The 15,286-nt window shown below is 39.6% G+C and overlaps 1 protein-coding gene across 1 annotated transcript in view; it reads right to left on the bottom strand.

The window, feature by feature from the left end:
• Positions 1–15,286, bottom strand: part of LOC124551228 (microtubule-associated protein futsch-like) — a 365,786-nt gene that overhangs the window by 236,615 nt on the left and 113,885 nt on the right. The window contains exon 16 of the mRNA XM_047126221.1: positions 8,888–9,061. Coding sequence (XP_046982177.1) covers positions 8,888–9,061 — 174 coding nt within the window. The remainder of the gene's footprint in view (positions 1–8,887; positions 9,062–15,286) is intronic.

The following is a 15,286-nucleotide window of genomic DNA, read 5'->3' as shown; positions in this document are numbered from 1 at the left end:
AATTTTCATAATATATATAAATGACCTAGTAGATAATGTTGGAAGTTCCACGAGGCTTTTTGCAGCTGACACTGTTGTATACAGAGAAGTCACGACTCTCGAAAATTATAGTGAAATGCAGACAGACTTGCAGAGGAGAGACGCTCAGTGCAGGAAGTGGCAATTGATCTTCAACATAATGAAAGAAATGAACACAATGCGAATACAGACAGAAAGAGCCTTCGCTGTATGATTACACAAGTGCAGAACAATTACTGGTCGCAGTTACTTTCATAAAATATCTAAGAGTATGCATTAGGAGCAATATGAAATGGAAAAACCACATAAAATTAATCACGAGTAAGCCATATGCCAGACTGAGATTCATTGCAAGAATCCTTAGGAAATGTAGTCCATTAATGAAGGAAACAGCTTACAAAACACTTGTTCAATTATTACTTTAATACTGCTTATCAGTACGAGATATGTATCAGATAGGAGTGACAGAGGAAATACAGAAGATGCAAAGAAGAGTAGTGCATTTCTTTACAGGTTCATTTAGTAAGCACGAAAGCATCAGAGAGATGATCAACCATCTCCAGAGGCAGACACTGCAAGACAGACGTTCTGCATCACAGTGTGGTTTATTGGTAAAGTTCCAAAAAGAGTCAACAAATACTTCTTCCTACGCATGTCTAGCAGAAGACCATAAAGCTAAAATAAGAGACATGCAAGACCACACAGAGCCTTACAGGCAATTCTCCTTCTCACGTACTATTTGCGAATGGAACAGGAAAGGGAGAAGTAAAAGTGCTACATAAAGGACCCTTCCATCAACACCACAAAATGGCTTGTGGAGTGTATTAGGTACCCGCAGTCTTCTGCAGCTTGTCGTAGGGTAATTATGTAATTTTGATTTATTCAGGTTGTTACTTCAATTATCTTTGTTTCTGTGAAAGCACCTTCACAGCAGTGGGGAATGTTGTCATATGCAATCACCAAAATGTACAACATAAAGCACAGAGTAACACAAAAACTCTCAGATGCAGAAGTATTCCGATATGGCTGCCATCGGCGTGGCAGCAACTTGGCACTCGCTCTTCCATTGCATTCAGTGAAGACTACCCGTAGTACTGCAGTGTATCACTGTTACCACACAACTAACACTGTCAGAAAACAAAACACTAGACAGAATGGTTGTTCTTATCATTGTACTGTCATATTTTAGAGCCAATAAAATTTTGAGAAATGTTACGAACATGATCTTTTGATGCCTTCGGAGGTGAGATACACTGAAGCACCCACTCCCTATATTATTAACTGTGCCCTGAGGAATGTTACTGTAAGGTGACCAAAACCTTGATACTTCAGCATTTTAATTATTTTCTAAGATCAAGAGTGAATACACTTAGAAGGATTTTAATGACAATAATATAAATACGGGTACCTCCACTGGACACGGGATTCTTTCCCCTAATGTTCACATCACGCACAGCGACTTATCTGGTTACAGTTTTATTGAATTGTAAGGGTTGGCAGACAGATGATGAAGCAAATACACTATTTGCCTAAAACCTTCTTATTTCTGCTGAATTAAGAGCAGAGCACAGGGAAAACATCATAGGAAAAGTGGAGGCTGTGACTTCCTTACTGCCTAAATTTCCTACTGACACGCTCACTGCTCAAAAGAATAACGACGACTAACAGGGTAGTGCAAGCCATTATTCTTCCCATGCTCCATACATGAAAGGAATGGGACGAAACTGGAATACAAACTGTAATGAAAATTATTGATGCAGACATACACAGCTACATACACTGATGAGCCAAAACATTTTGACCACTACCGACCATGACACTGAGTGGTGTACCAGGAATGTGATGCAGTTAGGAAAGTGTACGAACAGTGGAAACTCCATATTGGAATATCAACAATGTAAGGAAAAGATAGATTGCCACCTACTGTACAGATGACACATTAAGTTGCCAACAAGTACAATCAAACGACACTTGTACACCATCTTCCAGCCACAGCCTTCATCAGAAAAGCGCGCGCGCGCGCGCGCCCACCCACACACACACACACACACACACACACACACACACACACACAAGCAAGCAAGCAAGCACACCTCACACACACATTACTGCATTTTCTGGCTGTTGAGACCAGAATGCCAATGGCATTCTGGCAGGTGTCTTACTTGAGTGAGTGAACATGTGCATGTTTCTCTTTCTTTTTCAGATCAAGGCTGTGGGAGAAAGCTAATGATTAATTGTCTTTTAATTGTGCCTGTCTGCAACTTAATGTATCATCTTTATGATAAGTAGCAATCTATCTTCTGCTTACATTAAGGGAAGTATACAAGTGGAGCAGAGATAAAAGGGGAATCATTCTAGCAACAATATGGGCTGCAAATGGTGAAATCCACTGACGTAAATGACTTTGACAAAGGGCAGATTGTTATGGCCCAGCACCTGGGAATGAGGTTCTCGAAATGACAAAGATGGTCACTGTTCACACGCTACTTTTGTGGAAAGTGATCAGAGGATGGTGAAACCTTGAGCTGGTGAAAATGTGTTAGACGTCCACATCCCACCACATGCAGGTTGTCAGCTTGCCTGCTCTGTAGAACAGGGTAGGTGCCACAGATCTATCACAGATCTGACAATCAGGTTCAATGCCTGTGCAGTATAACTGTTTCGGAGCACACTACTATCTTCACTCTAGCAATTCCGACACTGACAACAGATTTCGACCCTTACATTTTGATGAAAGCGATTAACAGATGGTTAGTAATGAAGACTCTACATGTTCTTTATTTTACATTGCCGTATCACTTATGCAACACTATCAAACACCTCTCTCTCTCTCTCTCTCTCTCTCTCTCTCTCTCTCTCTATATATATATATATATATATATATATATATATATATATATAATGGAAGGAAACATTCCACGTGGGAAAAATTATATATAAAAACAAAGATGAGGTGACTTACCGAACAAAAGCGCTGGCAGGTCGATAGACACACAAACAAACACAAACATACACACAAAATTCAGGCTTTCGCAACAAACTGTTGCCTCATCAGGAAAGAGGGAAGGAGAGTGGAAGACGAAAGGAAGTGGGTTTTAAGGGAGAGGGTAAGGAGTCATTCCAATCCCGGGAGCGGAAAGACTTACCTTAGGGGTAAAAAAGGACAGGTATACACTCGCACACACGCACATATCCATCCACACATACAGACACAAGCAGACATATTTAAAGACAAAGAGTTTGGGCAGAGATGTCAGTCGGGGCAGAAGTGTAGAGGCAAAGAAGTTGTTGAAAGACAGGTGAGGTATGAGTGGCGGCAACTTGAAATTAGCGGAGATTGAGGCCTGGCGGATGACGAGAAGAGAGGATATACTGAAGGGCAAGTTCCCATCTCCGGAGTTCGGATAGGTTGGTGTTGGTGGGAAGTATCCAGATAACCCGGACGGTGTAACACTGTGCCAAGATGTGCTGGCTGTGCACCAAGGCATGTTTAGCCACAGGGTGATCCTCATTACCAACAAACACTGTCTGCCTGTGTCCATTCATGCGAATGGACAGTTTGTTGCTGGTCATTCCCACATAGAATGCATCACAGTGTAGGCAGGTCAGTTGGTAAATCACGTGGGTGCTTTCACACGTGGCTCTGCCTCTGATCGTGTACACCTTCCGGGTTACAGGACTGGAGTAGGTGGTGGTGGGAGGGTGCATGGGACAGGTTTTGCATCGGGGGCGGTTACAAGGATAGGAGCCAGAGGGTAGGGAAGGTGTATGTTTGTGTTTGTTTGTGTGTCTATCGACCTGCCAGCGCTTTTGTTCGGTAAGTCACCTCATCTTTGTTTTTTTTTTATATATATATATATATATATATATATATATATATATATATATATAAAGACATAAAAAATATGTCTGCTTGTGTCTGTATGTGTGGATGGATGTGTGTGTGTGTGTGTGTGTGTGTGTGTGTGTGTGTGTGTGTGTGTGTGTGTGTTCGAGTGTATACCTGTCCTTTTTTCCCCCTAAGGTAAGTCTTTCCGCTCCCGGGATTGGAATGACTCCTTACCCTCTCCCTTAAAACCCACATCCTTTCGTCTTTCCCTCTCCTTCCCTCTTTCCTGATGAGGCAACAGTTTGTTGCGAAAGCTTGAATTTTGTGTGTATGTTTGTGTTTGTTTGTGTGTCTATCGACTTGCCAGCGCTTTCGTTCGGTAAGTCACCTCCTCTTATATATATATTAGTGCTTTGATCAGATATGATTAATTTCAAACTTCTGCATTTGTCAAATTACTGGCAGCAACATACGCATTTGTGTGAAGGCTTCAGCTGCCTACACCTCCCTGAACATGCTGTGTCCATCCGCAACACAATGCACACCACCATAATGATCTCTTCCACTACAGTGCGATCTACACTGCCATGGGCCAAGTAATTTTGTACACACTCCCAGAGAGAGGTGGACAGTGGAAGGGAGAGGGAGGGAGGAAGGAAGATCAGAATACAATGTACCATTTGTGTCATAATCATTAAAGGTGGAGCATAAGCATGAATGAGAAGGAACTGCACATTCACTATTGAAAGAAGCCATTTGGCTGCAGTGATTTAAGGAAACCATGGAAAACCTAACTCAAGATGTTTGGATAGTGATTTAAATCCTATTTTTCCCAAACAAATCTGTCTCAACTTGAGGCACGACAAGCTATGAAACTGGGTAGAAAATTACTAACTGGTTTAAAATCACTAATGTCGAATTACATTTATAGTGTGTATGGTAATAGTGCCAATATAAATACATCTCAGAATAGCAGTTAAAACCAACATCCTCATTTAGTTCTAGGATGTATTCCAATCTCCATCCTCCCCTAGAGTTTTGTCCTCCACAGTTCCCTCTCAACACCCATTATTCCATCCTTTCTTCTTGTTAGTGCTTTCTACGTGTTTCTTTCCTCTTCGATTCTGTGGAGAACTTATTCATTTCTTATCTTATCACTTCACCTAATTTACAGTATCATTATATAGCACTACATATAACTCTCTTCTATTCAATTTATTTCTGGTGCCCCCTTAGTCATTGCCTCACTTCCAAACAATGCTGTACTCTGGACATACATTGTCAGAAATTTCTTCCACAAACTGAGGTTGCTGTTTGATACTAGTAGACTTCTTTTGCACGGATGCACTCTTTGCCTGCATTAGTCTGCCTTTTATGTCCTTTTCACGTCATATCCTATGTTGCTTCCATGGTACAAGAATTCCTGCACTTTGTCTACTTTGTGATCTTCAATATTTGTGTTAAGTTCCTCACTAATCTCTCCACTAATTCTTGTTACTTTCACCTTTCTTCAGTCTATTCGCTTACCACATTGTGTTCAACAGACACTTTATTTCAGTCATCATGTCCTGTTATTCTTCCTTTCACTTTCACTGAGGATAGCAGTGTCATCAACAAATCTTGTCACTGATATTCTTTCACCCTGAATTTTAGTCCCTGTCCTGAACCTTTCCTTTATTTCTGTCACTGCTTCTTTGACACACACTATTCTTGGTCTTCTCCATTCTCACTTCTTATAGTATATTACGGTATTTCCCTACAGCTCACACTCATACAATGTTGAGCATTTTGCACAATTCTACATATCAAACCCTTTTCTAGGTCAACAAATGTGTGCTGATTTTTGTCACAACAGATGCTTGAGAAATGCCTCTGTCATTCCTTTACTTTTCCTACAATCAAACTGACTGTCACCCAAGATCTCCTCACTTTTCTTATCCATTCATCTGTACATTATTCTTGTCAGTAAGTTGGATGCTTGAGCTGCTGGGCTGATGGCACAATAATTCTGGCGCTTATTTGCCTACACTATATTTGGAATTGTGGGTGGTATTTTTCCGAAAGTCTTGTGGTATGTATCCTGTCACATAGATTCTACGCACCAAGTTGAATAGTTACCTGTTTGCCAAAGTGCACCTGAGTTTAGAAATTCTGAAGAAAATTTTTTCTATGCCTTCTGCCTTATTTCATTGCAAGTTGTCCGAATCTCCGTCAAATGTTGACTGTAATGCTGCATCCCCTATATCTTCCAAATCGACTTAGATTTTCTTCCATCACACCAGCAGACAGTTCCTCCCCTTGTAGAGGCCTACAATGTAATCTTTTCACTTACCCACTCTCTCCTCTGTGTTTCAAACAACGGAATTCCTCTTACAATCTTAATGTTGACGGTTTTGCTTTCAACTTCACTGAAGGTTGTTATGACATTCCTAAATGCTGAATCAATCCTTGCAATGACCATTTCTTTCCTAATTTGTTCATATTCCTCCTGCAACCATTTCACTTTAGCTTCCTTGCATTTTCTATTTATTTCACTCCTGAGTGACTTATTTGCAGAACTCCTTTCTTTTCTGAATGTTTTTATATTTCCTTCTTTTGTCGATCAGTTGAGGTACATCTTCTGCTAACAAAGGCTTATGCCTATGTTTATCCAGCTTTAGTGACAGCTATTTTTAGAGATGTCCTTTCCATTCTAACTGAACTGCCTACTGTGGTATTCATTGTAACAGCCTCAGGGAACTTCAAATGTACATTATTATTCCTCAGTATTCTATTTTTTTCCATGTTAATTCTTCCTGTCAATTCTCGTAAACTTCAGCCTACTATTTGTCATTATTAAATTGTGGTCCACATCTATATCTGCTTCTCGGTGTGCCTTACAATCCAATATCTGATTTTGGAATCTCTGTCTGACCACAATGTAATCTACCTGGTATTTTCCACCTTCTCAAGACATTTCCCAAGTATACCACCTCCTCTTGTGATTTTTGAGAAGCTGAAGTTTACTGCGTAGCTCTTATTAGTTTTTCCACTCTCTCAATCCTGCTACCAAGACTATTTTCTTTCTAACACTGTGTTCAATTCCTTTCCATGCCACAGCATTCAAATCTCCCATTATTATTATTATTATTATTATTATTAGGTTATCACCTACCTTTAAATGAAGAGCTACCTGCTCAATGTACTCATGTGCTCACTCTATGCTTTCACTCCTGTTAGTTACTTCGAAACGTATACTTGAAATATTGTTGTTGGCATTGGTTTGATGTCAATTCTGATGAGAATAATTGGATCACTGAATTGTTCAAAGTAGCTCACTCAGTGCTACTTTCCTATTTGTAACAAATCCTACTCCCCTTTATATCATTTTCTGTCAGTACTTATATTACCTACATTAACAAGTAATTAAACTTACATAACAGTTGAAGTACTGAGTCATCACTAGGCACGTAACGAGACTGAGAACACCGTTAGCTTTCTGACAATTCCTTCTTCATAGTTATAGATTATATATACACACACAATGGTCTCAGTTCTTCAATAACATTTCATGCAAAGTGCCAGATGTCAACAGCTTGTTGCCACAATATTCAGCACAGTCTTCTGACCACCTTGTGTTGTGTACCCAAATTTCGTTGCATGGTGTCACTCCAGCACATGTGCTTCTGTTGCACGTCTGTGCACTGCTGGAAGCACCCTTTGTGGCAGAATCTCAACTTGTTAATGTCAGATCGGTCATTTTAACATGATAAAAATTACACAATGACACCAGCTGTGCACAATACACAGTTATTCTACAACAGGGTTCCATTTAGTATCTACCTGGAAATAGCTGTTTTGACTTATAAGGGCTTCAAACAGTCATAGTTCCACTGACTCACTGACAACAGAGTTTCAAGGCAAAGTACTAAGGAGACATTAGCTTAAAGTAACCTTTCGCATCCTGCAACATAAATCTCGGTGCTTTGGGATTGGTCAATGATGACTCAGAGCTGCACGAGGCACATGTTTATAAGATTCCATGCGAATGTGGCAAATCATATACAGGGCAAACAACATGCATCCTTCTTGAGTGCATCATGTAACACCAGTAGCATATTTGCCTCCTCCAAGCCATCAAATCCATCTTGTGGTAAACACTTTATTTCTACCTGTCATTTGATGAAATATGGGAGCTTACTGTGCTTTCACCAGTATACACCTGAAGGTGGCCCGGAGTACCCATGCCGAAATACCACAACAGCAAGTAACTGACATCGGCAGTTCGCCAGATATTTCTTGGAACAATTTATGTGCCGGTAAAGTTTAAAATTTTGCACAGTCTCAGATTTGTTTAAGTGCTTGTTAATGTCTCAGGACCTCAACTATTCAACATGTTATCACTTATACTTCTTAAATTAGTTATACTCCACACAGTAAAGGTCGGTTGGATAAACCTGAATTTATCTTTAGTTTGTCGCCTGAAAGTAATGTTTCAATGAATAGTGGTTCACAATGGAAGTTGAATTTAAAGATATGTCTAAAGCACTGTTAAACTACATTAATGCAGTGGAGGAGCAGATACAGGTTACAAAAATGCAGATGGATCTTATAAATTGTGCACAAGTTGAATGTACACGTAAGGGAGACATCAAAGAAGAAATATGATATGTGTAGAGAGAGAAATTTTCATGGGTTGCCAGATAAAATCAAAAAGTTCCAAAGGAAGATTGAGTCTAGTAGTGACCAACTGAGTGCTGAATTAATTGCTGAAGGGAAAGCACATGTGATGAGACAAAACTGAAGCAAAATCTGAAGGAAGTAAACAGCAGAATTCAAAAATTATGAGCTGATTTGACTCCCTGAAATTTTTACTTTCCACAAGAGAGGAGGAGAAATCTGTGCTGTTAGTCACAAATCAGAAAATTTTATGCTTCAAAAAATGGATTCCCTGCCTTAACATCTGTCTGCTGTACAATGAATAGAATAATCTGCTACATGGGAGATAATGGCCAAATTTCTACTTCCTCAATCACAATATGTTAACTCAATTTGTACCTTCTGTGCTGAGGTCCTATCACCATCAGCATGGACCAAATTTGTAATGGGACTTTTGACATGGTCCTCTGTCCCCAGGTCGCTGCTGCTCCTTTTTCTCCTTTCTAGGTCATCTGGTCTCAATCCAGACTTGGAACGTCTTCTAGATTCCCTTGCTGAAGTCATAGGAGCTTCCTGCACAGCAAGAATGTTACATCACAAATCAATTTGTGTATCAGCCTGTCTGCTATAGTTGGTATACTGTGTGTGCTGCTTGCTACAGTAGTTCTTCCAGATACAGACGGTTGCTTACATTTAATGTACTTTCACCAAATGAAGTTACATAATCACAGATGTAGAGTAGAAAAGAACACTTGTAGACCTACCAAATAGCAAGGAAAAAAAACATAAAAAAATGATATTGCTATATGAGGCATGTCAAAAAGAATCTGCGTAACATTTTTCTATTTAGTGTTAGTAAAAAATTTACAATACAGTTACCATACTTTTCAATGCATCTGATCTATTTTTGCATAAGCTTTCCAATACCCACAGAAAAGAAGTTCTTTAGCTGAACAGCAAGCCACATATGTACCACTTCCTTCACATCTTCATCGGGGGTGAATTGACGGCCTCTTAAACCACCTTTGAGTGAACCAAATACCATATTTACTCGAATCTAAGCCACACTTTTCTTCCGGTTTTTGTAATCCAAAAAAACACCCGTGGCTTAGAATCGAGTGCAAAGTAAGCGGAAGTTCCGAAAAATTTTTAATAGGTGCCGCCACAACTAACTTCTGCCGTCGAATATATGTAGCTCTACACAGGCATCCTTTGCAGGCACGAAGATAAATACTGGCGCCAAAACCTCTGCATCAGTAAATAAATTTAAAAAAAGGTGGACGATGAGCTTTTTTTTCTCTGCCCCGAGTTTCGACCACTGCATTTTCATACATTACCCAACGAAGTAAATACAAATTCCGTATAGCAGCATTTCAATGTACTACGAAAATCCAACTGGCAAGACTGTTTGGGATGTTTGTCAATATGGCCAACTCTACGTTCTGAATTTTTTCCTACCTGTGAGAAGAGATGGTTGCTAATAAGAACTTTTGTGAATTGTGAACACATGTAGTATTCTCTTCACCATAAGAATAATACGAATATAAACATTTTGCCATGTATTCTTTCGTGTTTGCTGCTATCTCATTTAAATCCTGTCTGCCTAATAAACTATGAAACTAGAGTGAGACTACAGCAAAAGCGGAAGAATATACCTATCATGTCATGTTTATATTCATATTATTCTTATGCCTAATTGTGATAGTGTCAGAAATGAAGCATGGCAATTGACTAGATTTTTAAATCTAAGATGACTGTAATTTCTGTGCAGAATGTAATGTACTAAAGAGGCGTCTGCAAAGATTTTCAAACGGAGAAAAATTTTTGCTAAACTCTCGTTCAGAGCATCTTCTATCATACGCAGTCTATTATTTGGTTCTTGTTGATCATTACCAAAGAAGGCAGCAGTGTAAGTAACAACAAATAGCAGTCTCTTGCCATTGTTTCACTTATGAGACAATTCCTCTCTCTTTTTTTATTGTAAGCGGTAGTAGTGCACACAAAAGCAAGCCTTGCCGCGAGTGGCGACAGGTCGTAAACACTCATTGTCAGAATGCGACAAACAATGCGTGACACAGTACAATAATGCATTTTCAGCTTAGAGTGATGTAAACACCTATAACAAAGAGAATGGCACTTATCAGATCAAAGAAAAATAAGCAATCAATTCAAACCAGAAGCAGCACTTGAAAAAGGAAGGGTACCCGTGTAAATACAGACGGAGCGCCTGACGCATAGCAATGGCTACCTGGTAAAGCTTAACTGCTAAGCTTACGACTCGAACCGAACTACTGTAGCTGTATTGTCATTAATTCGACCTAAATTGTGACTCATATTACAATGGACCAACTTTGTTTCGATTTGGCGGTGCAGCCTAAAACTTTTCTCTCCCCTTGAATTTCGAGTCTCAGATCTCAGGTGCAGCTTAGTTCGGGAAATTTTTTTTCCTTGATTTCCAGTCTCATTTTTCAGGTGCGGCTTAGATTCGAGTAAATTCGGTAAACAGAAATCTGACAGTGTCATCAGGACTACATGAAGGGTGATCCAATGCTTCAGAATGCGTATTCTGAAGAGTCTGACCAGCATGAGTGGCCATACATAGATGTGCATTGTCATGCAAGGAAAAAATGCTGATTGACCTTATTCCACACTTCCTTCAAGTTGTTGCTAAGCATATCATTGTAATATTAACTGTTTACTCCTGAACCATTTTGAACCATTTTCAAGGTAATGTTTCTGGCTTAGCTTCTGTGTATTCCAAACAACTGAGAGCATCATTATTTCTGAAAAGGATTGGCATTTGAATTTCCTTTTGGCTGGAGATCCAGAGTGTTTTCATTCCGCACTCTGATGATTCCTCATGCTCTGGCATTTGCTCTCTGGTCCAATGCGATGAGCCTTTGTTTCATCTCAAGTGGTGGTGGTGGTGGTGGTGGTGGTGGTGGTGATTGGTTTGTGGTGTGCTAAACTGCGCACCGTCAGTGCCTGTACAAAGTCCCAATTTTTACACAGTCCAATTTCTTTTCACAATGCAATCTAGTCACTCTCACAAATGATGATGACGATGGAATGATGAGGACAGCACAAATACCGAGTCCTCGAGCAGAGAAAATCCCCAACCTGGCCGAGAATCGAAAACCATTTATAGGCTGGCCGGCACACCAGACCTCGACACTAATTCACCGGGCAGATTCGTGCCGGGGACCGGAACGCCTTCCCGCTCGGGAAGCAGCACGTTAGACCATGCGGACAGCCGGGTGGGGTTTCATCTCCAGATAAGAGTTGTTTTATAAACATTTGACCATCTTTATCAAACAATGTAAAATCCAGGATGGAACGTAACAAAACGAGAGAAGGAAAGTTGCTACTCACCATATAGCGGAGATGCTGAGTCGTGATAGGCACAATAAGATTCACACAATCATAGCTTTCAGCCATTAAGGCCTTTGTCAGAGGGCCTTAAAGGCCAAAAGCTATGATTGTGTGAATCCTTTTATTGTGCCTATCACGACTCAGCATCTCCGTTATATGTTGAGTAGCAATTTGACCTCCTTTAGAACGGCAGTCTAGGAGCTACTAACAGGAGTGCAAAGCGAACTGATTCGACAACACTGAAATCTGGCACAAGTGAAAAAACTGTGCCTTTCTGTGTTTACTAGCTCCTAGCTAGTAAAGCAAGGCATACAGACAACCTAATGATAAATAGAGCAAAAGGACAGATACTTTATCACTTAACCTCATGTATCTATCTGTCCACAAGGAAATGAAATACTGTGGTTTTCTTGACCATACTCTTAAGTCAACAACTGATTGGTATTAACAAGAAGGACAAGTGCTCTCACCTTCACATGTGTAAGTGCACAAATGGTTATGATTATATGCTACAATTTTTTGAGATTATGTCCCTCTGCTTCAAGAAGTCCATAACTGTCTGCTGCACATCTTCGCCCGACAGGAATCGTCAACTCTCTGAGGTCTTTTTTGAGGGACCAAAGGTGCAGTAATCAAACGGGAAGAGATCAGAACTGTAGAGCAGCTGCTTGAGCACCTCTAAAATGGAAGAGGCTGGCCTCCAAGATCAACCAGTGTCTCGTGCCAAATTGTGACCAGTTCGTAATTTGGCAAACCATTTCAAAACAGTGGTTATCAACAGACATGCTACCTCACACACATTAGTCTTTCTCTGATGCATGTCTATTGGTGTTTGCCCTTCAACAGCCAAGAAAAGAATATCAGTACACTGGTCCCGTTATGACACATTTGGTAATAATTTCACCACAGTTCACATTTACACATTTACTGCACTCATGCCAGAAAGAGGTGAATGACACACTAACCCCTTGCGTTCACGTCGGTGCTTTACATATCCGGGTGTGTTGGAGTCATGTTACGTTGCAACTGTACTGCAGCAATGCCCTCAAACAGAAATTTTTTCATTGCTCCTGATATTTTAACCAAATAATGTTACATACTAAAATATGTGTGGTATCAAAGATATATTATAGCTCACGAGGAAACCAAGATAAAAGTCTGGGTGTTACAGATAAGCCAGAAAACAAGCTCCAAAAATGATGCTTTTATTTGAGCCAAGTCATAAAAGTAGCTGCACAGCATTTTTCTATTTATCACAACATGTGGTGAAACAAGCACTGTATCATGTGTGAGATACAGAGGCGAGTGAGTGTGCCAGGACTTACCCCAGTTCACTGCTACTAGCGCCACATCACCACAACGCATCTGCGCATCTGTGCGTAGCACTTGAGTATTGCACCATAATTTCAGAATGGATTAAAAGTTAAAGTTCCTTTTCCAAACTTTGTCAGCATGTGCTTTAGTATATTAATGTATAAACTGTCAAAGTCAAGATTGATCAGATGAATACATTGTTTTAAGGAAAAAATAAGTGGCGCTAAATAAACAGCTAGGAACCCAAAAATTGGTCATAATGCGCAGATGTATGTCAGCATTAACTGGTACAAGCCTCAACATGATTAAAGCAATATTTTGGTTAGAATCCATGTTTCTAAGAAAAATTGAAGGTGTTAAATACTGAACTTAGAAATATGAAAATTTGTACGAGGCTTCAATTTAGTACAAAAACATTATGTAACCCCATTGAGCTACCTCTAATTGTTTTCAAGGAATTTACTTAAAACTAAATTTGGAACAAAAATGTCCTTATTCATAGTAGATTAAGTATTTGTTATATTAATGCTAGAAAGTTTTGATTACAGCAAGTGATGAAACCTATTAAATAATAGAGCTATAACAAGTTTCAAGGCCTGGGTGTAAGTTGTAGTTCAGAGGTCATGTTCTACTGTCAGTTTCGTTCTAAAAATTCTAGACGGCCAAATTTATTTGTAGGTGGGGTAAAACTTTTTTCTGTTAACTACATTCATAGAAAAAAGATTCTAAATTGATTCATGACATAGCTATAAAATATTGTGTTTCTGAGGAAGGGGCCGTTTTAGAGGCTGCTACTGTGGGCATAGAGTGGATGGTAGCATGTGTTCCTCAGCCGGCCCCTGCACCAGTATAGAAATACAGCCTGTTACGCAAGACTAGTCTCCACTTTGCACCCAGCCACTGTACGATCCACATCAGTCAAACGCCGCAGTACGCGATGCCTCTGATGATGTCACAGCCAGACTGCAACTCATATTTTCGGTACAATCAGAAGTGAAATTGTGAGCACTGTGCACCGTCATGGATCACTTAGAATTTGAAGAAGTAACTGTTAGTGTGCAGCCCATTAGGTTAGCAAATCCGCATGGCAAGTGGTGACTATTATTTTCCACTTTCGTGGTGAGCAATTATTTTGATTATTAGAAGACAGGGCAATTTAATAGGCAATTTAATAGGAACTTACCACAGAGGTCACCTCCGAACTGGTCATAGTGCTGTTTAGGATAGGGAGATTTATTAATAGTATTAACATGATGAATGTTACATTGTTGTGCATGTGAAGCATTATGAAATATATCTGGCAATAAGAACTCAAAATCATTTATAATCATAGTCGTGATCCCACTGAGCAAATAAAGAATAGAAACATTTCTTTGAGGGGCTGGACAAGAATGTGGACTTGCAGACTGGAAACTGTGGCCGGTATGTTCTCCATCGCTTTCTGGCCGACCACAGAAATAGTTTCCAGGCTCTCGCAAAAGATGGCGAACAATATTTCAAACATTCTAGTATTTCCTCCTATTACTTATGTTTCATTATTATTATTTCTTTCCTTTCTCAGAAGTTATGTCTGGTTAAAAATGGGAAGTGACACGGACCTTGATCAACCGTGACTTACTTTTAACTGTACGGTATAAGTTACATTGCATTTAGGAACTTCTGGGTAATTGAACATGTATCAATAATTACAGATTTCTGTAGTTGTACATATACGTTTGGATGTAGCTATATTGCATTGATGTACTGGTGGATATTGTGTGGTATGACTCCTGTAGTTGATAGTATATTTGGTATAATGTCAACTTTCTCCTGATGCCACATGTCCTTGACTTCCTTGGCCAGTTGGATGTATTTTTCAATTTTTTCTCCTGTTTTCTTCTGTATATTTGTTGTATTGGGTATGGATATTTCGATTAGTTGTGTTAATTTCTTCTTTTTATTGGTGAGTTTGATGTCAGGTTTGTTATGTGGTGGTGTTTTATCTGTTATAATGATTCTGTTCCAGTATCATTTGTATTCATCATTCTCCAGAACCTTTTGTGGTGCATACTTGCATGTGGGAATGCGTTGTTTTATTAGTGTACGTTGTATGGCAAGTTGCTGGTGTATTAT

Source organism: Schistocerca americana, chromosome 9 (assembly GCF_021461395.2).
Source record: "Schistocerca americana isolate TAMUIC-IGC-003095 chromosome 9, iqSchAmer2.1, whole genome shotgun sequence".
In the NCBI taxonomy this organism is placed as follows: Eukaryota; Metazoa; Arthropoda; class Insecta; order Orthoptera; family Acrididae; genus Schistocerca; species Schistocerca americana.
This window is presented reverse-complemented; position numbering and strand designations above follow the sequence as displayed.